The sequence below is a fragment of the Hippoglossus hippoglossus genome, chromosome 12 (genome assembly GCF_009819705.1).
Source record: "Hippoglossus hippoglossus isolate fHipHip1 chromosome 12, fHipHip1.pri, whole genome shotgun sequence".
Classification (NCBI taxonomy): Eukaryota; Metazoa; Chordata; class Actinopteri; order Pleuronectiformes; family Pleuronectidae; genus Hippoglossus; species Hippoglossus hippoglossus.
The window spans coordinates 18603579-18631431 of NC_047162.1; the positions used below are offsets into that span (position 1 = coordinate 18603579).

A 27853-nucleotide genomic window follows, 5' to 3' on the forward strand; every position below is an offset into this window, starting at 1 on the left:
TTTTGTTGGCAGGTGATGAGTCTCAGTGCCGGGTGGTGGCTCACCGACTGGCCACGGCTCACTCAGCATTTGTCGGTGAAGCCACCTGCTGCTAATCCTGCTGCTGCTGAGGAGGAGCCTGCTGCACATGAATCAGCACTTAGAGGGCTATTCTTGGGTACTACAGGAGATTACTGCTCCTCATCAAACATTTATCACCGCGCCATAATTAAGAACTGCACTGGCTGAAGAGTGCAGAGGAAGAGAAATACACGAATGCACAAATAAACCAGTCAAATGTGCATCATTTCATTTTTAAACCAGGCTCCAGAGATGGATATTTAAGCATAATCTGTGTTTTGGGATCTTCTGGAGGATACAAGGGCCCATCAGGATATTTCTGGGATTAAAGGGGAAGGTTTAAATGTCATGAAGTATTTATAGTCTGCTAATAATATTTAAATGCTTATTATATTTATTGATGCATTGTATTTAAAAATGAAACTGTTTTAGGTCACAGAGTTTACACAGGATTTCTGCTAGATGACTTTTACATGCTCCTGACTGTAAAACACAATCATTAATATGAAAGAAGACGGTATAATATGGAAGCTGCTAAGTCACAGAAAACAAAAACACCAGTATGTTGCTTTACGTTGTTTCTCATTCCCATGAAAGACGCCAGCAGCGCCTCCTTGTGGCAGAAGCTGCAGCAACAGACACTATTACCCACGGACGACAGAACAGTAATTAGACAACAGTGATAAAATGTTGATGATTTATTTACATGTATATACAGTTGGACAACATCGATGCCATAACAACATAAATAAAAGATATGGTGACTTCATTCCAAATGAAGAATCTACATATACATAATTTCACATCCAGAAATATCTTAAAGGTTCAGTGGGTAAGATTTAGGTGAAAGGATCTATTGGTAGAAATGTACTATAAAATAATACTAGTGATGTTTCATCTAAATTGTTGTTTTCTTTACCCTCGAATGGGCTTTTATATTTAAATACTTTATATTTAAATACTTTATGGGTCCTCTCTACGGAGGCCACCATGTTTTTTTTTACAGTAGCCCAGACTGGACAAACTAAACCTTTTGAGTTTTTTATGACACCTCAAGGCTTCCACAGGTTCTCTTTCATGATTTGGAAGGGGAGGGTGAGATGAGGGGGTATTCAGCTGCAACATGCAACTTCACCACTAGATGTCTCTAAACTCTACACACTGAACCTTTAAAACGAGGCACAAATACATAATATAATACAAAATATGAGCGGTACACACACGAGGTGAAAACGTCACATATTGTACAAAATAAACAGCAATATCCAGGGAAGACGTGTGCACACAGCTGACTGCTCGTGGAGATCACATTCAGTTCCTCTACATCGGGGTCTTGTCTTGATGGAGCTGACAAACGAGGCCATTAGGGAGCACAAAGCACGAGTTACGCTTCCTGTAACGGGCAACAGAGCGAGACGCGAGATGATAAATCAGACCAAGTCTCAGTCACTCGTTTCCTCTAGGGACGAAAAAAATGCTGCAGCAGCTCTTCGACCCACTAGAAGTTGCCTAAATGCCTGTGTCATTACTGCCGTGAGGTTTCATCTGTTTATTGAATTTGTGGTCTGTGCACATTTGCATTACTACATAAAATCGGGCATCAGGTATAAATTTCACTCATGGCTCACTGTCCACCTTTGACTGCACCATAGTCATGGTTTAGGCACTACCACAGTCCAAATGCACCGTTACTGCTCTGACATCTTCTCCAAATCTTTGTGTTCGAACAACTCAAGTCAAAAACCACCCTGACGGAAAAGGGGCTCAGAACAATTGAGATAAATGTTGTCTACTTTCAGTTTTCTTCCATTCAGTGTAGAGATGGATACCATTTTATTTATGTCTGCACTACAGGGCCAAAAGTATGTGGTCATTGTATTATTCTTACGTGTTCTCATTTTAAAACCATAGGGAGAACATGAGAGCCTTCACTCTTCTGCTTTCAGGGGATGATTTCACTAATTCGAGGAGGTTGAGGGGGGGGGGGGGGGGGTTCTGTGCTGGACAATCAGGCTCTTCCACACAAGACAACAGAAAACCGATTTCTACGTGGACCTGACTTTGTGCACTGGACCATTGTGAAGTCAAAACGCTAGTTACAAAGCTGGAAGGGCACTATTGTCAAAAATATCACAGTGTGCTGGGGCACTTCGATTTCCTTTCATTGGAACTACGGGGTCCAAACAAGAAAAATCTGCCCTGGTTCAGTTGTGCACAATGCTTATAGACAAGGTGTCCACATACTTTCGGCCACACAGTGCATTCAGCAAGACGCTAAATAGATCGTCTGCTCCTTCTTTAAAAATACAACAATTTAAACTTAAGTAAGAATCATTAACTTTGTCGCTATTGGAAACACAGATGACAATTCTGGTGTGACCTGGAACATGTATGTGAAAAACAAAAACAATAAAAGTGTTGCTGTGTTTTTAAGGTGCCGATAAACCAAAGGAAGAATTACACCACTGTTATTTAAATCTCAAAAGGCAGACGAGGACTGCTCTCTGACTGGAGACGGGACAGCACGACCACGAGCGGCCGCTCCTCAGTTGACGCGGCACGCTCGGATCATGAGCAGCTGCAGCAGGATGAACAGCGGAGAGACGATGAGGCCGAACCACAGGTCTCTGGCTTGTTCCTGCTCGGCCAGCTTCTGACACAGCAGCACCTCGCACACCAGCTTCAGGCTGAGCACGGTCAGCACCCACAGGAGCCGCAGCACCGCCAGGCGCTTCTCGTTCTCCTGGTACAGCCGGATGGACACGATGGCCGTGAAGTAGGTGCTGAGGCCGTCGGCGGCAAACAGCGGGACGAAGACCAGCCACCAGCTCAGCGAGGGCGTGAACATGTCGGCTCGCAGGGCCACCAGCATGCTGAAGACGAGCAGGGCCAACAAGTGGAGGAAGAGTTCAAAGGTGGCGAAGCCGAGCCACTGGACCAGTTCCCTCAGGGAGAACAGCATGGCGGCAGGCGGGTGGCGGGGACTTCAACCAGGGGCGGTCTGACTCAGGGGCTCGACGGGCTCCAGAGCGAGGACAGCAGGGGGGGGGATGAGGCGTCACTGAGCACAAGTGGTGAAGACGACCCTCTTCTCTCGTGGCTACATCTTCAAACCCGCCCCGAGGAGGTTGTGTTGCTGCTGGTGACGACGGCAGCTCGGCCACTCTGGAGACTGACTCACAACAAACACACAAAAACAACACCATTAGGAAAAGGGCTGACACCCACACACTGTAACTCAGAGAGGACAGGGCCCACACCACGTCCTCCTGGGGGACAGACAGGGAGTCCCGCCTCCATCTTTACATCACAGTGACTTGGCAGTTCCACGTCGAGCTTCATTAAACCCACTTGAATCCGGTGTAAAGGATTCAAACCGGTGTGACACCGAGGCTGCAGCTCCAGCTCCTCGGTGGTTCACAGTGTAGCCTCTGTTAGCATGGGAGCTAATCCCTGCCCCAGCTGGTGCAGCGGTGCTCGTCACAACATCTGGGCACACCGACGGACACGTGGTTCCCTGCGACGGCACGTTAGTTTACCTCAACAGCGGCGAGCCGCCTCCTGCTCCATGTGTCCGGAGGGTGAACACCGCACTGAGCTAACAGCCCGTTAGCATCGCAGCTCCACAGCTTCTTCTTCTCTCGCGCTGGGGAAATGTCGCGAGAATCAGAGGTCGGGATTCTACAGTGGCCGGTAGGACTTCTTCTTCTTCTCCTTTGGGGTTTCACAACGAGTTTGCGCATTACCGCCACCTGCTGGTGTGGAGGATGGACCAGGCTGTCTTCTAATTATGTTATTTATTCTATTGAGTTAAAAAAAAAGTATGCTCTCTCAATTTCAACAAAATATAGTTTATACTTTATTATTATTATTTATTTCTGAACATCAATAAGAGCTCCCACCAGAGGAGATTGTAGAATACAATGGCAGAGTCAGTGACTTCTATTAAATAACTCCTTAAAAGAAGTCACTGTCTTTTCACCTTTTATTTACTTTTTACTTTTTTTTATTGTCATATTACTGTTTTTATGTGTTCAAGTTTTTTATTTACTTGTCTTGCTTGTTGTCAAAGCACTTTGTGAACTCTGCTTTAAAAAAGTTCTACATAAATAAAGCTTATTATATTAATACCATTAAGAAAAAGTACTTTTTTAACAATCAGCTAGTGCCTGGAACCCTGAACCCACAGAATTAAAGAACATCACAACTTTCAACTCAATTTCCAATTCTGTAAAACAATGGTTACTGAACACTCAGATATGTCATCAACAGGAATAGTCTTGTTGTTGTTAATCTACTTTGCGTCTCTGTCTCTTTTTTAATTCTTACTAACTGTTGTATATTGTGGATTAAGCAAAGCAGAAATAAAAACTATCATTTACGAATACAAGTCACAAAACATGGCAAGAAAACTGGGATTCAAATGACACAGGAAGACATTTGTACACAATTAAAAAAACATACAGGTGAGAGGAGGATTAAATGATACGCACACACAAAAAACACAAACTGTCACTCATGTATTGAAAGAGTGAAACAATTATAATGAACAAAGAAGGGAATTAATATCAGGATTAAAAGACGAAAAGCAAAATATCACATTAGATAATGTGTTGGTAAAGACATGAAGGAATAAACGTGATCTTCTAATTAAGAGAATCAGGATTAAATAATTAAATTTGAGTTTAGTTTGCTGCCGATCTGCTGCTCCACTCCAGGCCAGAAGGGGGCGGCAACGCACCAATACACTAGTTGGCCAGGTGGTTCAGCCTCCAGCCGCTAGTGGGCGGTAGCGGCGTCACCACCAACCCTCGGTCACAGAAGAAAACCAAAGTGAGTTGTGTGAGAAGTCGCAGGTTTTCATCACAACAAGGTAAACGTGTGTATTCTCACTGGTTATCGTGTTTTTATACACGTGTTTTTACTGTAATACCACGAATTTAACAAACCACCGCAGTGTTGTTGTGTTTAAAACTACTTCTTCGTGACATCGTCAGGAGCCAAGGTGACTACATGACGTGCAGCTCTTAAGAAACACATGTGATCGTTCACAGATGTCATCATGACTTCTGTGTTTCAAGCTTTTAAAACAACAAACCAGGAACCGTGTGTTCTCCTGCTGTTCAGCTCGGACACGTGAGCTTTGTGTTTTAATTCACTTCCGTGTTGACAGGTTTAAGAAAAGGACATTTACAGGAAAACACTGAATTTTTGCAATATTCATTCTGTCAGTTTAATACAATGGTTCATGTACAATCCGTTCACTGGACATATTATCACACTTACTGTTTATACACTGCATATAATAGTTTTATTAATTGATCTTTTATATTTCTTTACACTTGAGTATTGCCTGTTTCTTATTATTACTTACTAAAGCCTATTTTTGACTCTTAGTGCTGTAATATTGCCCATTGTGGGACTAATACAGGATTATCTTATCTTATCTTATCTTATGTCATTAAAGTGTAAAGGTGGATATTTGCTCCTACGTGAAGGTTGTGGTTTTAAAATCGTCTTTATTTCAGGGAGTACAGTTTAAAACATTTGACAAATCGGAGGTGTTATGTGTTATAAGCTCAACTTTTGTCACATTATTATTATTATTGATGAAATATATTGTGCAAAGGAAAAGTCTGTTGAAATAGGTATTGTACTTGCTTTATTGCCTAATCCTAATATTCAGGTTTCATTAATTCAAGTTGACCTGGATCCTGCATCATGGGATCAGACTCTTGATTTGTGTTGATTAGTTCGGACGACAGGAATCTGTGAAATCCCAACAGGATGAAACCACCGGATTCCTACTGAGTCAGCAAAGTCAGTCAACGGGAATATGGAATTAAAGCCCAACTTTTTTGGCCTGTTACATAAAAGTTATTAACTATTCAAGAAATTCAAGAAAATAAGATTTTTTTCTGCGGAGAAATAAATGTGGAGTCACGGAGAAGTGGAGGAAAAGGTCCTGAACTACCAAAATAAAAGTTTGTTATTCAGTATAAATGTTTATTCTGCCGAGTCAGAGCCAAGGTGCTGTTTGGAGAAGCAGTGTCACGCATGCTTGGTCAGTTTTAACGGTGGCTGAGCTGAAGCACTGGAGCGTGAGAGCGGTTGTTTTCCTCCGCCGGCTGAAAAGGGACCTGCCCTGTTCGCTGCGTCTCTTTCTGTGTTTCATCACCGGTCGTCTCTTCACTTCAGGGCAAAGATGCAGACGCCAGCGGAGTCCATCCTCCACAGCGGGTATTTCCACCCGACGCTCCGATGCTGGCAGACCTGCGCCGCGGATCTGAGACCCGACAATCTCATCTACCCGATCTTCATCACGTAAATGAAAATTCTTCGTTTGTGGAATCCAAGTTTCTGTCGTAGAAAAAATGAGTCCGCAGCCAGAAGTAAACTACAGTGTGTGTGTTTTGACATTTCTTCCTGTGTGGACTCCCCCCCCCCCCCCCCTCACCTCTGGTTCTCGTTCTCTCCCACAGAGACAGTGCGGACGCAGTGGAGCCCATCGGCAGCCTGCCAGGACAGGCCAGGTGAGAGGGACATCCACGAACAGCGTCATAGTCAAGTCGTAACTGTCAGGTTCCCCCACTGAGGGTGTTGTCCAGAGATAACAGCCGTCAGGCCGGGTGGAGCCGGTCCAACTCTGGACCTGGACACAGATAAGAAGAGAATCCACCAAACCTTTTCTTCCTCACTAAACAAAACCAAACTGCAAACTGGCCTTTAAAGCTTTAGACTCAAGCTTTTGAATTTCAGTTTGAAGTCTGAAATATTTCTAGTAGTATAACAAAATGCTCCTGAGAGTTTTAGTTACTTATTTCTGTGTTTAAAACAAATTACGACCTGAAAGACCCTTTTGTGTTTTCTCACTATACAATATTTGCTGTGCTCTCATGAACAGATATGGGGTGAACAAGCTGGAGGCGCTGTTACAGCCGCTGGTAGAGAACGGCTTGAAATGTGTGCTGGTTTTTGGTGTTCCGGCAAAAATAGCAAAGGTATGTAAAACCCATTATTCACTCCAGCCAGACTCGTGTCTCTGTGTCTGTCTCTGCTGTGTCCGTGGTTTCTGTCACATTCTGATAAACAGCCAAACCCTTTCTTGACATCTTGTCTCGTCCCCGTCAGGACGAGCGAGGTTCAGGCGCGGACAAAGACGACACGCCGGCCGTTCTGGCAGTGAGGAAAATCCGATCTCTGTTCCCGGAGCTGCTGGTGGCGTGTGACGTCTGCCTGTGTCCCTACACGTCTCATGGACACTGTGGTCGGTGCCTCCTCAGATCATTCACCTCCGGTTTCTTTCACCTGAAGAAGATGATGTGCTTCACATGTTTTTTCTTTCCAGGAATCCTGAATGACGACGGCACTCTGAACAATGACGCCAGCTGCCTGCGTCTGGGAGAAGTGGCCCTGGCTTACGCCCTCGCTGGTAACTTTCGTTTCTCACGTGACAAACATGAACCACCACTCTTCTTCTTTTCATGGTGTCCTGCTTCGGGATCTTAACCATCTTTTAAGAGTAGGGACGTATTTTTACTTTTCTGTTTACTATCGTAAGACCAGCCCAAACAAATACAAGATTTAGTTTTACATAATAAAAGGGAAATTCAATTGTGAAGCGGGATTTGAGACAATATTTAGCCCATAATGAGAAATAAGATTTCATAACTGAATTACTGGTTAAAGTTTATAAAAAAGATCAGCTTTTGATGACACAGCATCTCAGGATTTGTTAAATCCACACAAATAATATCTCACCCAGAGATTCAAGACTTAAGCTGAACTTATTGTTAGATATGATATTGTCTGTGTGTCTCCTTCAGGCTGTCACATCATCGCCCCGTCTGATATGATGGATGGAAGAGTCCGAGCTATAAAACAAGCGCTGCTGTCCAATGGTTTGGGAAACAAGGTAAACGACTGAAAATGACAAACTCCACAAAAAAACAACGATACTCAATGTTTTCTTACTTTGTCACTTGATGTTATCATATTGATGTTTGTGTATGTTCTCCTGCAGGTGTCCGTGCTGAGCTACAGTGCAAAGTTTGCCTCTTGTTATTACGGGCCCTTCAGGTGAGTGAGTCTGGAATCGAACACGAGACCGAACTTTGAGAACAAGCTGAAGCCTCCTGCTGTGTTTCTCCACAGAGACGCTGCTCAGTCCAAACCTGCGTCCGGGGACAGACGCTGCTATCAGCTGCCTCCCGGAGCGAGAGGACTCGCCCTCCGAGCTGTGGTGAGTCCACTTGTGAGTCCGCCGTGCGTGTGTTGTCCCTGTTGACACGGTTGTGCGAGACGTTGTGGTTCTGTGCTGCAGGAGCGAGACGTGAGAGAAGGAGCCGACATGCTGATGGTGAAACCAGGTCTGCCTTATCTGGACATTGTGAGAGAAGTCAAGGACAAGGTCTGGAACCAAATCAGTCAAAGTCAATGAGGAGCAGATCCGCAGATTTTATTCTGTGAAATCCCAGAAGTGAATTCTCTCTTTTGTCTCCTCTCAGTTCCCCAATCACCCGCTGGCCGTGTACAACGTGTCGGGGGAGTACGCCATGATGTGGCACGGAGCGCAGGCCGGAGCCTTCGACCTGCGGGCCGCGGTGATGGAGGCCATGACCTCCTTCCGCCGGGCAGGTGAGAGGGAAACCGTGGTTAAGAGGAATCCTCACTGTGTATTTTGGCTGTGAGCTGTGCGGTGCATAGAGGAAATACGACTCTAGAAGAGCAGCACTGCTCAGTGCAGACGCTCTGATGATGTGGACACAGGGAAATGAAAAGACGTTCTAGATGTGATGTGACTTTATGTTGTTTTGCAGGTGCTGACATCATCATCTCCTACTACACCCCTCAGCTGCTCACCTGGCTGAAGCAGTGAAGATCGAGGATCTGGAGCCAAACAACCATCGGACTCAGATTCATTTTAAAACTACAAACCACTTGTTAACAAAGAGCACGAAGGGGAAATGAATGAATGTATGAAGACGAGCAGCCTGTTCAGCTTCAGGCCTCGATGATTTGTTAGATACGGATAAAAAGGAAGAAGTACAGTAGCTTTATTTCTTCTAATATTTTTAGGGTTAAGAGCTAAACACCGAGAAGTTTCCACGTTATTGTTCTTGTTCTTGTTTTCCAGCAGGATGTGTCTCCTGTGTGTCAGTGGGATCAGCTTCAAATGAACTGAGCCAACTCCCTGAACTAATGTGATGATAATCAAACTTCTCTTTTCTGAGGCCACACAGACGTGTGACACTTCTCCAAACAAGCTTCTACTGATGAGGGAAATAAATGAATAAATAAATATCATTCCCAGCTACACTTGTGTCTTTGTGTTATTTATGTGAGGCTTGAAAAAACAAGACTTAAACAACAATTTGATAAAAATCTGCGTAAACAAGCTGCAAACATTAAAATCTATAATTAGCTAATTTAAGTACAAGTTAATTGTACTTTAAAATGTTTTGACTTTAAGATAAACGTTTGAATGAGTGTGTTCATGACCTGTGACTGACTGCAGGGGGCAGTATCGCACCAAGAACGTTGCATGGAAGAAAACTGCAGAAGAAAATGTTATTGCAAACATTTGTTATGTTGGTTTGTTTTAACCTAAGATTACAAACAATGTGATGTGATGAGTAACAGTAAACTTTATTTACAAGAAAACTTTACTAACTATTGTTGGTGTAAACATGACACTGCAATCACATGTTATTTTAGTATGTTTAAAAAAAAAGATTTGGAAGTTTATAATAAAGAAAAATCAAGTTTGACGGAAAGTGAATTGAGCCAAAATATGAAAATGTTAAACATCTGATGTGGAGCTGAGATTCGAGTTCCTTCTCGATAAGAAGCCACAGTTCACGGTGATGTAAACAAACCAAACGGCCACGTGACCGTTAAACAAACAAGAAGCGATGAGGCAACCGAACCTGGTGTTGACAAGAAGAAGAACTCTCAGATCTTTGGGTAGAGTTTCTTCTCCTATTGCTTTTTGAATCTTTGCATAGTAATGCATCTCTTCCAAAAAAAGCCTAAATATATGACTTTAAAATCACCTCTCGTCTGCTTTGTATAATATCAGTTAGCATCTTGGTATCTCTTCAAGGTAATGCAACATGTCTCATTCATATTTTGACTATTTCCAGCTCCTGCTGCCTCTCACACTCAATCACTGACCAGCAGTAAAGTCTGTGAGGGTTGAGGGTTCGATTCCTGAGGGGGAACATTGAGATTCAGTCTTGCACGGCGGTCGGCTTCTTACCGAGTGACCTCCAGAAAAACCTCCAAATAACAAATCACATCTCTGCTGTTAAACACTGAGACAAACGGTCCTTTAAACCATATAAAGATCTGTCTGTCTCTAACTTTTATCGTCTTGTTTGACGGGGGGGGGATGCTTTCCTCTGTAACACAGACACTCTAAGTCTCTCTGGTGTTTTTCCGTTTTGTCACCGGTGAAATGACTCATTGCAAAAGGTGGATGTTTTCAGAATGTAAACCTCTCGACCTGCTGCGTCGTGGGCGGAGGCAATTACACGTAGACAGGATAAAATAATAACACAAAAACAACGCGTGGAGCCGGAAGCAGCAGAGTCAAGGGCCTCATGTGTCCCCTCACTCCTCGTCCTCTCAGCACAGAGCTGGAAGTTCAGATAACAATGGTTGTACAGGCTGGTCTGGAGGAAGAGGTGGTTAGATTCCTGCCACCGGGCAAGGCACTGACCTCTGACCTCTCTGGGGAAACGTGTAACCGAGCAGGGACGTGAAAAGACAAATTCCACCTGTGCACAGCGACAATAACATTCTCTTATAATGTCGATGAAACAAAACCTGCAGTTGAAAACGTTATTTATGACTCGTAGGATGGAAGGAATCTCTCAAATCTGCTGAGTCATCAGATCAGCCAGCGGGAACCAGGAAACACACATCCTCCAATATCTCAGGTCAAAGGTCACCACAGATGAGTTTCTGGTGAAGCTGTGATTCGCCACAGGAAGCGAAGGTTAAAGTCCTGGAGCTCACATGCTGCCGTACACACCAATCACATTGATCAGCCAGTCAATCTACAGCGCCACCAACAGGCAGCTGCATGTTTACTGCAGCGAGAACCATAACTCCAATCTAATCCAACCTCTTAAAAACTAGAGACTGCATCAGGCCCAGATCCTGTGAAACTTCCCCGCGTGTTGAATGACCGCCAGGGGGCGACTCACCTCCGCGTTACTGGATTTATTTACACACTGCAAAAAGTGTCACGCACTGAATTTCCACTTGTTATTCAGTTTGTGTTGCTTTGCTTCGCAGTGGTTTTCTGTGCGTGTTCTTGTTTTCGGAGGCAGATGAATCTGATCTTTGAGGAAAAGTTGCAGGAAAATCCAAACGTGCAGTGAAATCATCTGAACGCACCCAGATGCGTCTGAGACTTCGGGACTCGGCGGTGATTTATTGACGCTGTGGACATTTCTTGCAGTGCGTGACGTGCGGGGGCAGAGCAGGGGGCTGCTGTGACTTAAGTTGCCGTCATCTGGATGGATGTTATCACTCTGAGACGGACCAGCAGCTCCAGGACCGCGCTGCGCCGGAGGAACCTCCTTTCCACCTGGATTTTACGCATGGCGCTGCCGGGCCGGCACCACATCATGACGCACGACTTGCTCTGAGTTGTGAAGAGGGAGTGAAGCAGGGAAACTGCGGGGGACGGATACTTATGGTTTGGTGTGAGCGTGCCACAGCCGCCCGTGACTCCTCTCCTAACGGTGCGCCCTCCGTGGCCGTACTCGCTCTCCGGGACTTCCACGCGGCTGGCACGCGCGATGGGATGCAGAAGCGCGCTGGGATGCTGCCTGCTCGCGGCGCTGTCCTGCTGCCTCCCCCCCGGCTGCACAGGTAACATCACCGTGGCCGTGATGCTGCCGGACAACCACCACAAGTACCCGTGGGCTCTGCCGCGCGTCTTCCCGGCCATCCTCATGGCGCACGAAGACCTGCACGGGAAACACGGGCTGCTGCTCGGCCGGTTCATCAACATCCTCAACTACAGCACCGAGGACCCCGTGGCGGGCTCCTGTGCGGAGAGCCGTGCGCAGGTCGTGGCCGTGGACGCGAAGCTCTACATCCGCCCGGACGCGTTCTTCGGCCCCGGGTGCGTTTACCCCCTCGCCTCCGTGGGCCGGTTCGCGTCCCACTGGAAGCTCCCGCTGATCACAGCCGGAGGTCCCGCGTTCGGCTTCGACAAGCGGGAGGAGTACCGGACCATCGTGCGCAGCGGGCCCTCCACCACCAAGCTGGGGGAGTTCGCCAACGTCCTGCACACGCACTTCAACTGGACGTCCCGCGCCGTGGTGATCTTCCACGACCTGCGGCAGGACGACCGGCCGCACTACTTCCTCTCGGAGGGGATCTACCTGAACCTGAAGGAGGAGATGAACGTCACGGTGGAGGCGCAGCCGTACGACGACGACAAGGACTACAGGGACCTCATCACCTTCATGAAGGAGCGCGGAAGAAGTAAGTTCACGCTGGTTGAAACCAAAGTGGCGTTTAAAGTTTAAAAGCCTGTGCGTCATGGAGCGAGATCTGGTGTTTTCCAAACCAAACGTAGACATCTTGTTGTTGTTTCTGGGTTTTGTTGTTGTTGACAATTGTGACATTCTCGTTAGAATAAAGCAGAGCATCATCTGGCAGCTGCTCAGATACTGTCAGTGGCTGGATAAGTGGATGATGCGCACGGGGAACAGCTCAGTCAATTTGTCCCCAAGTCGCCTCTAGTTGTGTGTCTGTGGATTTAAGTGCACGTGTCTGCGTGTTTGGGCTGTTGTGATACATGTGGAGAGTTTACTGGAGGTGTTTGACTGAACCGCTGCAGTGGGAGACTCACGGAATCAGACGGAGCTGGACTGGAGGTGCAGGGAGAAGCCGGGTGATTCCGCAGAGGAATGTTTAGGCTGCTGGTTTATTGCCCGAGGAGGACCACCACCTGCGTTTATAACACACACACACACACACACACACACACACACACACACACAAACACACACACACACACACACACACACACACACACACAAAAAAACACACACACTGAGGTTGTGCCCTCTCAGCCAAAAACAGGCTTTTTGTATGTGCGTTGTTCAGAATCCGCTTCACTCGTGTTGTGAAGCCAAACTTCATTAAAACGTGCACAGAAGTTCATTTTAAATCAAAGTGCAGATGCCAAAGTTCCTAAAGAAAATATAAACTTCAGCCAAATCTCATTTGAGTCCCTGTGCGTAAATGTGCGTAAAAATGACGCTCGAGTGACTTTTAATATTTCTATTTGATGGAGTGATTGGGGAATAAACTTGTGAGTTTGAATATCTGGAACAACATGAAACAGAAAGACATTAAAATCCCTCAAATTTAAAAATAGTTCTCTCCCAAGTCGCAGAGCAGCAACACGCGAACATAATCGTTTCTATATTTAAGTAATGAAGCATAGAAGCCACACAGAGTTAAACCTCACTCTCCTGTTACGTTTAATTGAGTGGAAACAGTGTGAGGTTGAGTCATTACTGCTGTTGTGTAAAGGTAATTGTGTGTGTGTGTGTGTGTGTGTGTGTGTGTGTGTGTGTGTGTGTGCGTGTGTGCTGCTGCAGAAGCTCTGTGGTTGTAGCCATGTTGCTTTATTAATAGTAAACTTTTAAATTAGTCATAACACAAGACATTAATAGGGACGTTTGGGTTGCCAGGTTGTGAAAAATCCCCCCCGACTTATCGTTTTATATGGAAAAAAAAAAGGTTATAAATGTTAATCTTCATCAAAATGTCTCAAAACAACTGGATCTACGTTCTGTGAAGGTTTTGCTTTACGCGTGGATTTGTCCGTCTCTGCTGTAACTTCACCTCAAACACACAGACATTGTTTTCTAGGTCTCGTTTTATTTTCCTCTCAAGAGTCACACTGTAAATGCCATGTTGGACAAACAGGAGATGAATAGATCATAACTTGCGTATGAGGGAATGTATGATCAATTGAGTTCTTACAAAATTTGGGGGATTTTCATGCTGCTCAGAGCAGATGGATCAGACGCTTCTCTCCTTTTATTTGTAAATAAAACTTGTAGAGACACAACAGTTCCCACGATGAGCAAACTCTTGACGACAGTGGAAAGATAAAAACTCCCCGTCGTCAGACTCAGTGTGTGAGGAACCGTCTGCTTCGACCGGTTGGGGAGAGAGGAGAGAAATGGGAGAGAGAAGAGAGGAGGAGGAGAGGAGGAGAGGAGGAGAGGAGGAGATCAGTCTTGTGCCAAACTAAACTTTAACAGCAGCAGCAGCAGCAGCAGATCAGCAAACACTTATATAAATGTCTTCATGTTTTTACAAAGCTGATTTGTGGTGTGTTTGTGAGGCGGAGACAAACAACGTCCTCCCACCTGGAAGGAAACGCTCGTTTCTGTCCAGTAGTTTGAAAAAACACTCCCAGAAACATGCGCCTTGCACCTTCACTTCAAACCTGACGCACAATTATATGAGTCAAATGTTTTTTTAAATGTTTGGAGTCTTTAGAAATGCACGGTGGATCCTGACAGTACATGGGTGTGTGTGTGCGTTGCAAACACTCATCTGCCTTCACTCCCGGGAGCGTTTGAAGAGAATCCTTTTTGGAACCGGCTCAACATCTGAGAGCGAAATCTGCTTCCAACAAATAAGCGTTTGGGTCGTGAGGTTTTCTGGCGGTGTTAACACAACGCCGGGTTTTAAACATTTGAACCTGTTGTTACAGCAACGGCGTCAACAAACAGTGGAATAAACACAGGTGATTAAATGGTGGTAGAGCAGCGAGGGAAGGGGGTGAGAGGTGCAAGCCGCCGACCTCCCCCTCCTCACGCCGAGGATGAATTATGGTGCTGCCACGGTGAGCTGGAGGTCACGGGAGCTAATGGTTTTGTCAGGGCTTGTCCAGGCTCGGCGTTCAGCTCGCAGCAGATAACCTCCGGCCCATCGGCTCTGTCGAGTCCCCCGACCGCTGGCAAGACCCCGAGGTGAGGGAGGAAAACTGGGCCTTTAAATGTGAGGCAGCAAGTGGCTGCGTGTTGATGCCGCGTGAAACACCAACACCTCTAAATCCCCAAAGTCCTGATTTTAATCATCATATAACCGTAAACCTGAGGCCTCTGTTGATTATATCAGCCAATGTGAGTCTTTCACAGATATATCAATATCTCAGTTTGTGTTTGGCGATGTAAAAAGTTGTAGCAATGTGCTTTTATGGAATAATTTGTTATAATATTTAAAAACAATTATCTGATCCTGGAAAGCTCTTTGGTTTGTTAGTCTCCATTTAGGGATTTTTATCGTCTTAAAACTCTTCAACGTGCAGATTTTACTGCAAAAAACTTGAAGCTATACTTCATACGATCGACTGTGAACAAATGTGTCCTCACTTCCTCCCTTTGTAGAAAAATTAATAAAATATAACCCAAACGTTTGCCGCCATCTTGTGCTTTTGACCAAATTATTTACATCATCAAATAACTGACGAAAACCAAACTTACCAGAAACATTTGACAACACTTGATATAAACATCGGTGTGATAAGAACGACCTAAAATGGCAGAAACCATCTTTCAAATAAAAATCATTTGATGTGTAGTTTGATCCATGTCCCATCTGCTAACATGGAGGAAGTAGGTTTAATGACCTGTACTGCAGCCAGCCACCAGGGGGCCATCAAGATGATTTGGCTTCACTTTTATGGAGCTGTCATGTCGTCCATCTTTGTTTACGATCAATTCTTGCTAGTTTGTAGTTTAAAAACGTGTTGGCAGTGTACGGACGGGTTATTGTGAATTCTAAAATAAAAATGTGCACCACAACCTGGACAGATAATCCTCAAACTATTTGCAGGACGAGACACTGCTGCTGTTTTCTGAAGCGAAGGTTTGAGACCTCGTCCTGCTCTGAGAGACGAGAGCAGATCACTGTGGATATATTCAAGCTCCCGTCCCACGGCCCAGCGTCACTCTCCCCGACGCCTTTCACTCCATTAGTGACACACGAGAGCGGAGTGAGTGGAATAATACATCCGGCAGCGTTGCATGTTTTTCTCTTTGTGGAGTACATATGCCAGTGGCTCGTGATGAGAAGAGAGTCCCTTCACAATGGAGCTCAGGTAGCGGCTCGGCGTAATTACAGAAATTGCGTCTCCTGTGAAAAGACTCCCAGGATGCAGCAGCAGTGGGTTTCAGAGGCGAAGCTACAAGTCGTCTATTTAACAGCACAAAAGCCCCTCGGACAGATTAGATGCTGAAGAAACCGCGAGCTGGAGGATAATCCGCTCTTAAAAAGACGAACACGACACAAACATGTGTCATCGCAGAAGAATCCGGTGTAATCGAATTGAGAAAGTGGCAAAAAAACACAAGCGGAGCGCAGTAACTGACCTGCTCCGGGATGTGATCATCCACGGAGCCGTCCAACACACTGACATGTCCTAATTTACAAACTAAACTCAGTGTGATAAGTCGAGGTCCAACGGTTACTTTAAATTCAATCAAGCTGCACCAAATTACACGGGCTCACAGATATCTGTCCTCTAAACGTGTTGGATATTTCTCATCGAGTTCCATGAATCATTCTCGGAGAAGATGTCAAAAGAAATATCCCAAAACTTAGCCTGTGCCTAACTCTTGCTCCGAGTTGTATGGAAATGTGTTCAGTAGTTTTTGCGTGATCTACAGACACGTCACCACGTCACTGTTCACGTCTCTGATTTCCCAACAACACTGACTTTGTGCTGCTGTTGCATTGTGTTGGAGGTGTTCCTAATATTTTGTCAACTCCATGTATATCGATGAGAGTAGATTAAAACATAAAGTGAAGTTTGGGGCCTTCGTGGTTGACGGACCTGTTGCAGGACTGAAGCTGAGCGTGGGACACTGCGATTAAACTGTCGGCTCTAAGGACGAGTGAGATGTGCTCATATCAATGATATATTATAACATAACAGTCCTGATATTAGAGGACATGAATATCGGGGGGGCACACACGCTGCTCGGGGCTTCTGTGACAGAGATGCAACAGAATCCGAGCGATGGCTGAATCTGTTTGCAGCAGATCCAAACCCACTGTGCCGCTTCCTGCTGGTTTCATGAGGAACAGTTGCTCCATCACATCGAGTGCACGTGTTGTTTTTCTCTGAAATCCCTCACGAGTCGGCGCGGAGTTTGAACCGCGTTCAACACAGGCCGTGGGCGACCACGAACACCACAGCGCCGTGAATGTCCACCGATGAAAAAACATTACGGTCCTCATGAAAGTGTTTAAAACGAGGAGTTTGATCAGAACTCGTTGTTTATCCACACGGAAAAGACAGAACACGCCTCCTAACAAAGTCCTTGGATGCGTCACTCGTCTCTCAGGATTTATTTCTCTAATGAGCTGAAATCCCTTTGTGCTTCGTCACATTGTCCCTGTTTGCTTTTCGTGGTTTTAAGCCTTTTCTTCTCAAATCAGTGTGATTATCTTCTAATATCTTTGATGGAGGAGAAAACACAAAGAGCTCGTATACGTCTGTGTCGTCTGTTCTGTTCCTGAGTGTGTGTTTGCTGTTTGTATATAACTCGTGTTTAGAAGTGTCTCTCCAAAGACAAACGTCCAAATAGGGACAGAGTTAACGGAGAGTAGGGACAGAAGGCTGCGATGGTTATACACCTATTCCACATATCTATCATTGAGTATGTTTGTGTCTTTCCTGGCTGAACATTGGAGATAAACGCTGGTGTCTAATGACTTTTTAACGGATCTACAGTTCAGCTTTACTCTTAACTTTGCTGGACGTGATTCTGACAGTTGAAGCTACGACAGTCAGTCGGTTGAGATTCAGGACGAGGAAACATTCTCCTGATTCCAAGTCACTGAACCATCAGACTCGTTTTCAAGCTGCTGTTTTGGGGAAAACAGAATCGACTTGTTCTTGGGCCCAACTCTCCGTCAAAAGGCTCCACAGGTTTCTATCAACTATCAGGCAGCAGATCAAACCTCCTGCTTCAGGTGAAAGACTCGTTACAACCTTGTTCAGATGAAAATGTGACTTTCAGACCTAGTGACTCATCCGAGAAGGAGCTTTTACTGCAGCGTAGTGAGAGGAGCAGAGTCTGTGAAGTGGAACAACTTGTACCAAACTATTTAATGTGCTGTTGTGTAAAAGCCCGCGCTAGGTTCCACGCGCCGTGCGACTGCTACAACACAGGAGGACATTTTCCACCGGCCGTGTGGAGCATTTACTTTGGGAGCGGTCCAGGAGACAGCAGGACGACTTGGCATGGCGCTCCACGCTGGAGGAGACGAGAGTCGGGGTCCAAGCAGCAGCCGGCTTTGGTCTAACACATGAGGAAATGTCTGCTAACTGGGAGCGCTGCCTCGGAGCTGGCGGCAGACGCTCTCACATACGCTACAGATGGAAATAAAGCTGCAGTTTTATTCTTGTATGTGACTCAACAGGGGGTGGGGGGTGGCAGGGTGAAGGTGCCGCGTAACGAGGCTGTGACAGAACAGAGGTCTCCACTCTGATTCGAGCGCCGGAGGGTGTTTGAGTAGATTGTGAATGTTTTCAGACGTGAACTTGGAAATGTCTGTTTGTGGAGTTTGTCTTTCACGTGTGAGGAAGCAGCAGGAGATGGTTCTGGGGTCCGACTCGTTTAGGACAACAGGAAAACGTTCAGGCGAAGGGGTGGCGTCGGCCCTCATCACCAAAAGCTCCAAATTCCATTAAAGTTGACATCTTCCGTCTTCTACATGTGTGGCTCCTCTTTCTGATCCTGAGATGTTTCCAGTTTCTCAGCCGGATCATGTCAGAAACAAATTGACTCGAAAATGTTGTTTCTCACGTGCAGCCCCTTCGCTAAGTGGTCGACCTTTATTGCAGGTCTCAAGCTACTTAACTTTAAAGCTATAATTTCTTTCCCTTCGTGTTTAAAGCACAGAAATGTTTCTGAGCTGAAAGACACATAGATGGTATTTTTTTATTTTAGGTTCTTGATTGATTGCTTGTGTTCACATTTAACATTTCCAAAAACTGTGGCTTCTTTTAAACTCGACTCGTGTCCCCGTCGTCTCTGACTGATTTCTGTCTCCATTTCGACGTCTTTCTCTGCTGTTTTTACTTCTGCACATCTGCTGCAGCCCGGTGACACGCGTCAAAGACTTTTATTAGAAGCAGACACTGCACAAGTTTGAATGTGCACCAGTTGAGTCGCGCTGCTCACGTTACGCTGCTTGTTTCAGGATGTGAAACCATGAAAAAACCGGTGGAAAATGTGTCACACCGCTCTGCCTCTGACGGACCCTATTGGTTCTGCCAGCTGCAGAGCGATAGCGAGCCGGATCAATTAGACTCAAAGGAAGCACGCGGATGTTTAATCAGCGGGACGACTCAGCCGCGGTGAAGGTGCAGATGTGAAACGTCGCGCTCATCACCACCTCGCACATGACATCATTGTTTCCAAAACGTACTCAAGTCTTTGCAGATTTCTGCTTTGAAAGCAGATGATGATTATCTTCAATATCTTGGCCAGATTTCCTCCCGGCTCGCTGATGCCGTGAAGCCCAACACAGGGAGTTAAGTCTTCAACAGAGGGCTTATGCCGAAAAGGAAATATGAGGATATCTCAGAGAGAATGGGCCGTTAAACCCCCCCCCCACACCCCTCGATAGAGGCCCCTGGTTGGTACGGTCGACCCTCCAGCCCCCGACCAGCAGGTTTCCGAGCTCTCAGCCTGACTCCTGCTCTCCACACGCACGCACTCTGCCTGACTGGCTTGTTGCAGATGGTGATGTGGCTCTGTTTTACATCTGGTGTTTATTCACCTCTTGTTTTGAGTGTAGGGAATCAAGCACAGGCAACGAGTCCCGTCACGTGACTGTGGCCTTCCACTTTACGTCGAGAGGAAATGAAATGTATCCACCAGCACGTTTATGTTTTTACACGTGTTTCACTTCAAAAGTCTCCGGTCAGAGTTGGATGATCATTTTAGGCTTCGTTCCGATTCAAATTAACTAATTTCTCTTCTTCTTCGTCGTCTGATGCACTTAAAAGACATAAAGACACTTACCATGTTGATTTTTATTGGAAATAAACAGAAATGACAGATTTAGTCATTTGTTTTATGAAAATGTGATTTTTGAACTCAGTATAAGACTCAGTTGTCGTATTCGAAAGAAAAGTAAACACGTTATTCTTAAACTTCTCGTTTATTGTTCTCCTGTCTGCAGTCGTGTACATCTGTGGCCCCCTGGAGACGTTCCTGAACATCATGAAGCTGTTCCAGAGCGAGATCCAGGACCCGGAGAACTACGCCATCTTCTATCTGGACGTCTTCGCCGAGAGCCTGACGGATCGCAAACCGTGGCAGAGCCCAGACTTTGACTGGGCTGATCCCCTTAACGTCTTTAAGGTACAATGGAGGCACCGCGCACACACACACACAGACCCACACACACACACACACACACACACACACACACACACACACACACACACACACACACCACACACACACACACAGGCTGTAAAATGTTTGGGTCATTACTCCAGATAAGTTGAGGTTGTGTTCAGATTCCTTGCACAGTAGATTTATTGGATGTGAACTGTCACTGTTTGAGCAGCTTTCTAATTGAAGGCAGGAAACAACAGCAGAACCCAAACCGCCATGTGGCTCCGGAGGAGGACGTCTGTTTCTGCTCATTTCCTCCCAGCGTCCAACAATCTTTATCAGCCTGCGCTCACCGAGTGACACGGAATGCCGCGCGGTTGAATCCGGACGAAAACCCAACAGTTTGACGCAGAGACGTTTCTCCCCCCGATGGTTTTTTTAGAAGAAGTTTCCCTCGTTTCCAAGAAGTTTCTGGAGTAGTTTTTTCAAAACCTTGGAGCCAAGCGTGTCACGGTTTTCAAGATCGGAGTATTACATGGAGTATTAGGAGCTGTAGTTTCTTACGGCATTAAAAATAAAAAGATGCCATGTGTAGTGAGACAGATTTCCAACAGACATTTTGTTCAAAACTATAAAAAGGGTTTATATCTTGAGGCAACAAACTCTAAAAAGACCAGAAAAGCTAAAGAAACAAGTCCTTTTTTTTGGGGGCTTTTTAATCTGACATCGTTTTCTTTCTGTTTCTGAGCTGTTCACGCACACTCGATGTTTTAAGCAGCTGTGATTTGACGTTATTTCACCGGACGTGGACGCAGGACTTTCTAATCAATGCAGATATCAGAAATGTGGGCAGGGATTCAATGTTCCAGGCCTCATCCCACTGACTGACACTGCCCTGTCAGTGCCTCTCAGTCTGTGGCTCATCGTTAATCACTGTTTCCACTACACACATTTTGCAAAGCACCACACACAATCCCACAGTATGAAGTCGTTTGGCATTTGAAAAGGAGCAAAAACTCTGAGAGCCGCGTGCTTCAGTTAACATGTCCAACGACAATTAGTGCGAGGCCGGCGTTGGAAAGTTGAATCAGGGGAATCTTTTATGCTAATGACGGCCATGTATATGTAAAAATTCATATTTTCCGATGGGCTAATTGAGCCTCCCGCTGGACATGGCTCCCCCCGTCGCTCCACCACTTTACAGAGTGAAATTCCTGCATGACATTAATGAATTAGAGGGATGTGTTTTCGCAGGAAGCCACAAATTAGTGCACAGAGCCTGAGGAGCGTGGGCGCAGACGTGTCGCTCGTCTAATTTGTTTTCCCTAAATGTCACGTTGGCTTCTCTAAATTCACCGAACACAAAGTTCTGAGGGAGAGCGGCTCAAAGTGCACTTAACGTATGTTTGCTTAAAGTGTTCAAAATGCATTTACGTTTTATTTTAAATGAGTGTTGTGCCTGAACGTATCTCCACCTTTTATCTTCGCACGTTTAAAAAAAACCCTCTCATCTCTTATTCTCTAATTTCATTGCAAAAGTCAAGTTTAATTATAGTTAATTTAATTTGTCCTGTCAAAGACGAGAAGACAGCTGCTGATGGTAGTTCTTCAAACAACTAATCGAATCGCACGCTCATTGTTTGTGTCGTGACATCTTTGCGTTGGATTCATTTCCAGCAGTAAAACCATTTTAAGATGAGAGTCAAGAGAAAAGATTTATGGACGAAGTGAAGGGATTTGCTGCGTTGAAACCACTAATGACTATTAAACAGCTTTTGCATTATCTCTTGATCTGTTTTTAATCATACTGCTCCTCGAACTGAACCTTGACTGGAGAACAAACTGTTGGCTTCCAGTTCGCTGATGTTGCAAAGCGCTCATTTGTCTGCAAGCCGTAGCAGGGCTCATTATGGCAACATGCTTCCTTCGGTGGGATAATTGCTTGTGGAAGTCTGTGGTCGGGTTCCAATAACTGTCGTGACGTGAAAAACGACCCGTGAGCTTCTCCAGTTGGGAGGAAGAGAAGCTGGGAGATTCCACAGAAACGTCTGAAGCTTGTTTTTGTGACAGCAGCGAGGATATCGACAGAAAAGCCTGAGAATTTCATCGACTCCGTCCAAACGTGTCGCTCGTTACTCGTCGGGCTGTTACAGAAACGTGTGACTGACATTTCCCGTGTGAAAATCTGTCAGACTTTCATGAGACACTTAAGTTGGAAAGGTTTTATTTTAAATGATAGATTTGATTTGTGCTATATTTCATGTTATACCGACGCTTGCACTGCAAACAGAGGTTTGTGTTATGTCTCCAAACGGCTGATCTACTTCCGCTAGAACTACCTTTGTTGAATAAGTGGTTAATTATTAGTTATTATCCAGTAAACGTCTGTTTCTTATTCCTGATGTCTGCAGAAATGTGCTTAAGTCACTCCACAAAATGCTAATGGCTCAAGAAAGCTTAATAACCGTTCGTCGGTACACGAGTTTGCCGCTTAGTCAGTTAGCGGTTTGTGACCCTCAGCTAAAAATGACCAAAAGAAGTCCGAGACCATGTTAAGTAAAGGGTAGTTTAGTAATTTAACATCACATTTAGAAAACGAAAACTTCAGAAAGTTTGCAGAGCTGCGTTCGGACTCACCGGATGTCTCAGGTCTCGTTTCTCAAGCTGTGCTCTGTGTCTCCTCTAGTCCGTGTTTGTCATCACGTACCGGCCGCCCGATAACCCGGAGTACAAGGACTTCCAGAAGAGGCTCCACGCCAGAGCCAAGAAGGACTTCGGCGTTGATCTGGTGCCATCGCTGGTGAGTTCTGCAGAGCCTCGAGACTCGTGACCTCTTTAATCTTTGATGGGAGCTTCTGAGCAGAGGAAATACCCACTGTGCTGTTGCTGTTTACAATAATGTTTGCAATGAATACTTTAATGGCTGCTTTCAACGCGGCCATTAGCCGTTTCACAGCAGTAAATTAAAGAGCAGTTTTTTAAAGATCATCATAAATGCGGGCGTTTGTTGGTATTTGGCGACTCCACTGGCCCAAATCACGTCTTTTCATGGAGGCAGGCTCTTGAAACCTGGCTGCAGGACGGGTTTTTATATTGTTAACCAACTTTTCCATCAATCAAAAACCGTGTGTGTGGCATGAAACTCCGGCTGCTTGTTCAAAAACGCCCTCGCTCCTCCCGCAGATGGACTACATCGCCGGGAGCTTCTACGACGGTTTCGTGCTCTACGCAAAGGCCTTGGAGGAGACGCTGGCGGATGGCGGCGCTCAGAACGACGGCATCAACATCACGATGAGGACGCAGAACCGCAGATTCTGGGGTGAGCGCGGCGTGTGTCGCACGAGAACCTTTCAGTGACGTTCAAATGCATCGAGCGAGAAATGAACCGGTGCAGCTCTTCAGTAAACAAGTGGCTGAAAAGCACCATTTAACCCAAAACTGTGATTAAAATGCTCCTCTCCAAACACGGTAATTGCGGTGTTATTGAACAGTTAACGTGCAACACTTCAGTTAATAGTCCCTCTGATGCTCGACGTGGGTGCTCAGGCACTTGCTCGGTGATTTCGCTGCCACACACGTCTCCATTCATGTCATCGTGGACGAGGCAGAACAATGGGAGTGTGTTGCTTCAGCTGAAAGAGGGACGATGAGGGTCGAGTGACGAGGAAAACAGAGCTTGGGTTGAAAAACAAAAAACAAATATGGAAACTTTGATTTTCATTAGTGTGGACTGTTGATCATGTTTTTAATGACACCTGCTTTTATAGCAACAGCTTTTTTTTAAATATCAGGCTCATTAGATGTATTTTTCCTCGTAACCTTTACGATGCTCAGTGGTTCCACACGGAATAAAGATCAGTGTGACGGCTGCGGACTGATTTCTTTCCAAGATTCGACGTGAATCCGGTGGTGTTCATTTTAAATAATCATTGTGTTTTGAATGAATCTGCAAAGTGAATGAATCTCTACTCTGGATGTTGTCGAAACTCGTTTTGCATTAATACAAAGACAACGAGTGGAGAGCAGATGAACTGACGGGCTGTGTGATGTGTGTCTGTCGTTTTCAGGAGTGACGGGACTTGTTAACACAGACCACAAGAACGCCAGAGAAATCGACGTCAACCTGTGGGCCATGACGGACCAGGAGAGCGGGGAGTTCGGGGTGAGTGTTGCATCGATGTGGGGAGCTGAGGGTAACTGACATTATGGGATGGGATTCAGAGAGCAAGGATAAGGAAACAACAGCATTGTGGACATCATCATGGAAATGTAGATTTAGATTTGACGCCACTATGGAGAACGAGTCGTCTGGTTGTGTCTCATTTATCATTTATCTCTTCTCTCATTTCAGTACATGACAGTTTCTGATACTTGAGGCATTCAGACACATTAACTGGAATGATCAGTATATATATGAAGTCATTTGGTTTGTTAGTGCATATCGGGCTGTTTTTATTTCGAGAAGCTCTTCAATGTTTTGTGTCATTTCACATAATGTTGCTCATCCTTCAAAAAATAGTTTCAAGCGTTTCTTGTCTGTGGTAAGTTCCTGAAACAAAGAGCATGTTGGTGCCCATGGTTGTGGCGATGATTACATAAGATTGAATAAAGTGTCACGTTATTGTGTAAAGCAAACGAAACGCTGCGGACCGTTCCTCAGTGTGTGGAGTTACAAATGGACGTCTTCACTCCAGGCGTCTCTCTAATCGTTGTAATTAGAACTTTATTGTGATTGTTTTCAGCGCAATTAGTTTTAAACCTCGGCTTTTCCTTCTGTTCTGGTGTCGATGCAGTGAACTGGTTGTTCCTGGAGATATTCTGCACTCCTCTAATGATAAGATGCATAAAACCTCAAATTTCCCTCTCAGTCCGATGAAAAATATTTGTGCATGTCGTGCTCTGCAAACACTGCTGCGAGTGTGTGAGCTCCAGTGTTTGTATTTATTTTGCCTCTGGTCTTTTTTTTTTTTTCACCGTGAGGGCAGAAGAAGTGGGTTAGGAGCTGTTCACTTCAGGTAGAATTTCACGGCGGTCCTCGGAGGCCGCCGGCGGGACTTCCTGGTCTCGTTTATCCTCGGCCTTTAATTGGTCGATCCGTATGGCCGATTGACCCGAGGAGCCGCCGGGCCCCCGGCTGAAAACATCACAGGACGGTGTCGGCTTTCAGGACGTCAGGCGGCTGAGTGCGTTGTGTACTGGACGATATATGAAACCTGAGACGCCAGATGGTTTGAGAGAAATTCAGCTGCGGAGGACATATGGACGTTTCTTTCAAAATAGAATAATATCCATCAGATGAACTCGGGCCGACTCCATGGATCAAACCGTGTACTGATTGTTATTTTCAACGTAAAATCATTATCATATTCAGGATGTAGTATATTCTTCATATTGCAATAAGTACTTCTCGTCTGGAGGATTGTGTTTTTATAGCTTTACACACATTATGATGAGATTAAAATCTGTCTACAAATCTTATTTTCGAGGCTTCAACACCAGGGACCTTATTGTTGTGGTTCTGTTTCTCTGCTGAATTATGGGATGCAACAGAATCTGATGTATCGTCCGTTTGATTCCACTCATTCACGCTGGGATCTATTAAACAGATTCTGTCTGTGAATATGCTCAATCTGATTTTGGGGCAAGAAGCTTCGGGGGTGTCTGTTTCTAGTTTGATAATCAGCACCGGCCTGTACAAGCGCTCCCTTATAATGATACCGTCACACTGGATGAAACATATCCACTGATATGAAACATGATAAAGTCGTTGGTTTTCTTGATTCAGTTTAATTTGCAGCACTGAGAAAGAAAAGCTTTTTTCACCCTAATGCTACTGAAGCTACTTGGTATTATCTGGCAAATGGGACACATTAAGTGATCATTTCTCAGGTAGATTAAGCGATTAGACATCGATTAAGATATAATATCTTAGGGGAGTATTTGAATCATCTGCCCTCGGCCCGCAGTCCGTCTGGAGAACAACACAAGTGGAACAAATTGACTGAAATGCACCGGCTATCAACTATCGACTTGCAGATAGCTGTTAATAGAGATTAGCCAAAATGTCATCTGGCCCTAAAACACCTAAAACACTGTCTTCAACTTATATTCACTCTCACTTTTATGCATTTTCACCTCCTGTAGCTGAACGTGAGCTCAGGTTGTGCCGTCTTCAGTCTAAAAGCTTCCCCACGATGAGCTGGAGATTCTCCTGGTGGCAGTGAGCAGTAAACTCAGGCCCTGAGGCGAAGCACTGGAGCTATTTCAGCCTGTGCAGCCTCTGCCCCCTTCACCGTCACGTTCTGCCTTGTTTGGACGACCCTCTGTCGGGGTGACGGCCTGCCAGCTTTCAGCAGAGAGGACAGAACATGCTGGGACCCGGGCTGGGAAATGTAGAAACCCCTCCGGCTGGTTAGAAATACAAGAGTCGTGTTTCACAGCAGGACAACAGATGCTGCTCACAAAGCTCCACTGTCAAAGTAGAGCTCACGCGTACGAGCTGCAGGATGTTGGTCACACTTTGCTCACGTAGCTGTGGTCTTATGATCAGCTAATGTGTTTTAATCAGAGGTGTAACTTTTTTCATCTGGATAGAAATGTAAATACTGTTCTCTGGTCTGATCTGCACCTAATTTCACTCCCTGAAATATGCCAGATCTTTTAAAATCTAGATTAAGATGAATTAATCCCCGGGAAAGATATAATTGAAACTATTATAAACTGCCTGTTTGTCCAGATCCACGTTTAATGGAAATCTGTAATCAAACGAAGAAACCATAACCTCTCTGCTGGAGGTAACACAACAGTTTATATTTTATTAATAATATATATAAGACGAAGAGCTGAGCAGAGTATTGAGCTAAACGCTACGACAACTTTGCTCACAGGCTCCCAGCGACGATAATAACTTCCTGATGTTTCCAGACGAATGATGGAAACACAAAGTGACAGATTTCTGTAGAATCCTTATTTCCCTGTGTTGAAATCAGTGTATCTGTGTCTGCAGCTCGTTGCGTTCTACAACGGGTCCACCAAAGAGATCATCTGGTCCCAGTCAGAGAAGATCCACTGGCCCAGTGGCGGTCCACCGCTGGACAACCCCCCCTGTGTGTTCTCCAAGGACGACCCCTCCTGCAACGATGGTATGTTCCATGATGAGTCAGATCTGCTCAAAACAACCAACCTAGGTTTGACTGATGATTGGTTGACTTCAGGAAACTGGGTGAAAAGTTTGTGTTGTTTTCCTTCAACTCTTTGCCTCAATGAGGTGAAAGAAGTGCAACATTTGCCCGAATAAGAAGCCGTGTGAGAGATAAGAGCTGGAAACGGTCTCTGGTTTATGAAGCGAGTGACGGTTTCAGAGCGAAATGTCACCGGTG

General features: G+C 45.4%; 3 protein-coding genes across 4 annotated transcripts in view; 2 read left to right on the top strand and 1 right to left on the bottom strand.

The window, feature by feature from the left end:
* Positions 1 to 743: 743 nt before the first annotated feature.
* tmem203 (transmembrane protein 203) lies at positions 744 to 3732 on the bottom strand. Of its 2 annotated transcripts, none has more exons than XM_034601353.1 (2): positions 3600 to 3732; positions 744 to 3232 (listed from the first exon to the last, which is right to left on the bottom strand). In XM_034601353.1, the coding sequence occupies exon 2, from the start codon at positions 3020 to 3022 to the stop codon at positions 2606 to 2608; it is 417 nt and encodes a 138-aa protein (XP_034457244.1). In that variant the 5' UTR covers positions 3023 to 3232; positions 3600 to 3732; the 3' UTR covers positions 744 to 2605. The 2 variants fall into 2 exon arrangements, with proteins under 2 accessions (XP_034457244.1, XP_034457246.1); XM_034601355.1 differs by having other exon boundaries at positions 3321 to 3721.
* Positions 3733 to 4808: 1076 nt separating this feature from the next.
* alad (aminolevulinate dehydratase) lies at positions 4809 to 9378 on the top strand. The gene is made up of 12 exons (XM_034601352.1): positions 4809 to 4933; positions 6259 to 6384; positions 6543 to 6593; positions 6965 to 7061; positions 7192 to 7327; positions 7409 to 7492; positions 7887 to 7975; positions 8084 to 8139; positions 8215 to 8302; positions 8384 to 8470; positions 8568 to 8697; positions 8880 to 9378. The coding sequence occupies exons 2-12, from the start codon at positions 6266 to 6268 to the stop codon at positions 8936 to 8938; spliced, it is 996 nt and encodes a 331-aa protein (XP_034457243.1). The 5' UTR covers positions 4809 to 4933; positions 6259 to 6265; the 3' UTR covers positions 8939 to 9378.
* Positions 9379 to 11421: 2043 nt separating this feature from the next.
* LOC117771235 (atrial natriuretic peptide receptor 2) overlaps positions 11422 to 27853 on the top strand; it is a 42667-nt gene continuing 26235 nt past the window's right edge. The window contains exons 1-6 of the mRNA XM_034601350.1: positions 11422 to 12567; positions 20314 to 20495; positions 23161 to 23274; positions 23658 to 23793; positions 24542 to 24636; positions 27481 to 27616. Coding sequence (XP_034457241.1) covers positions 11874 to 12567; positions 20314 to 20495; positions 23161 to 23274; positions 23658 to 23793; positions 24542 to 24636; positions 27481 to 27616 — 1357 coding nt within the window. The 5' untranslated portion in view covers positions 11422 to 11873. The remainder of the gene's footprint in view (positions 12568 to 20313; positions 20496 to 23160; positions 23275 to 23657; positions 23794 to 24541; positions 24637 to 27480; positions 27617 to 27853) is intronic.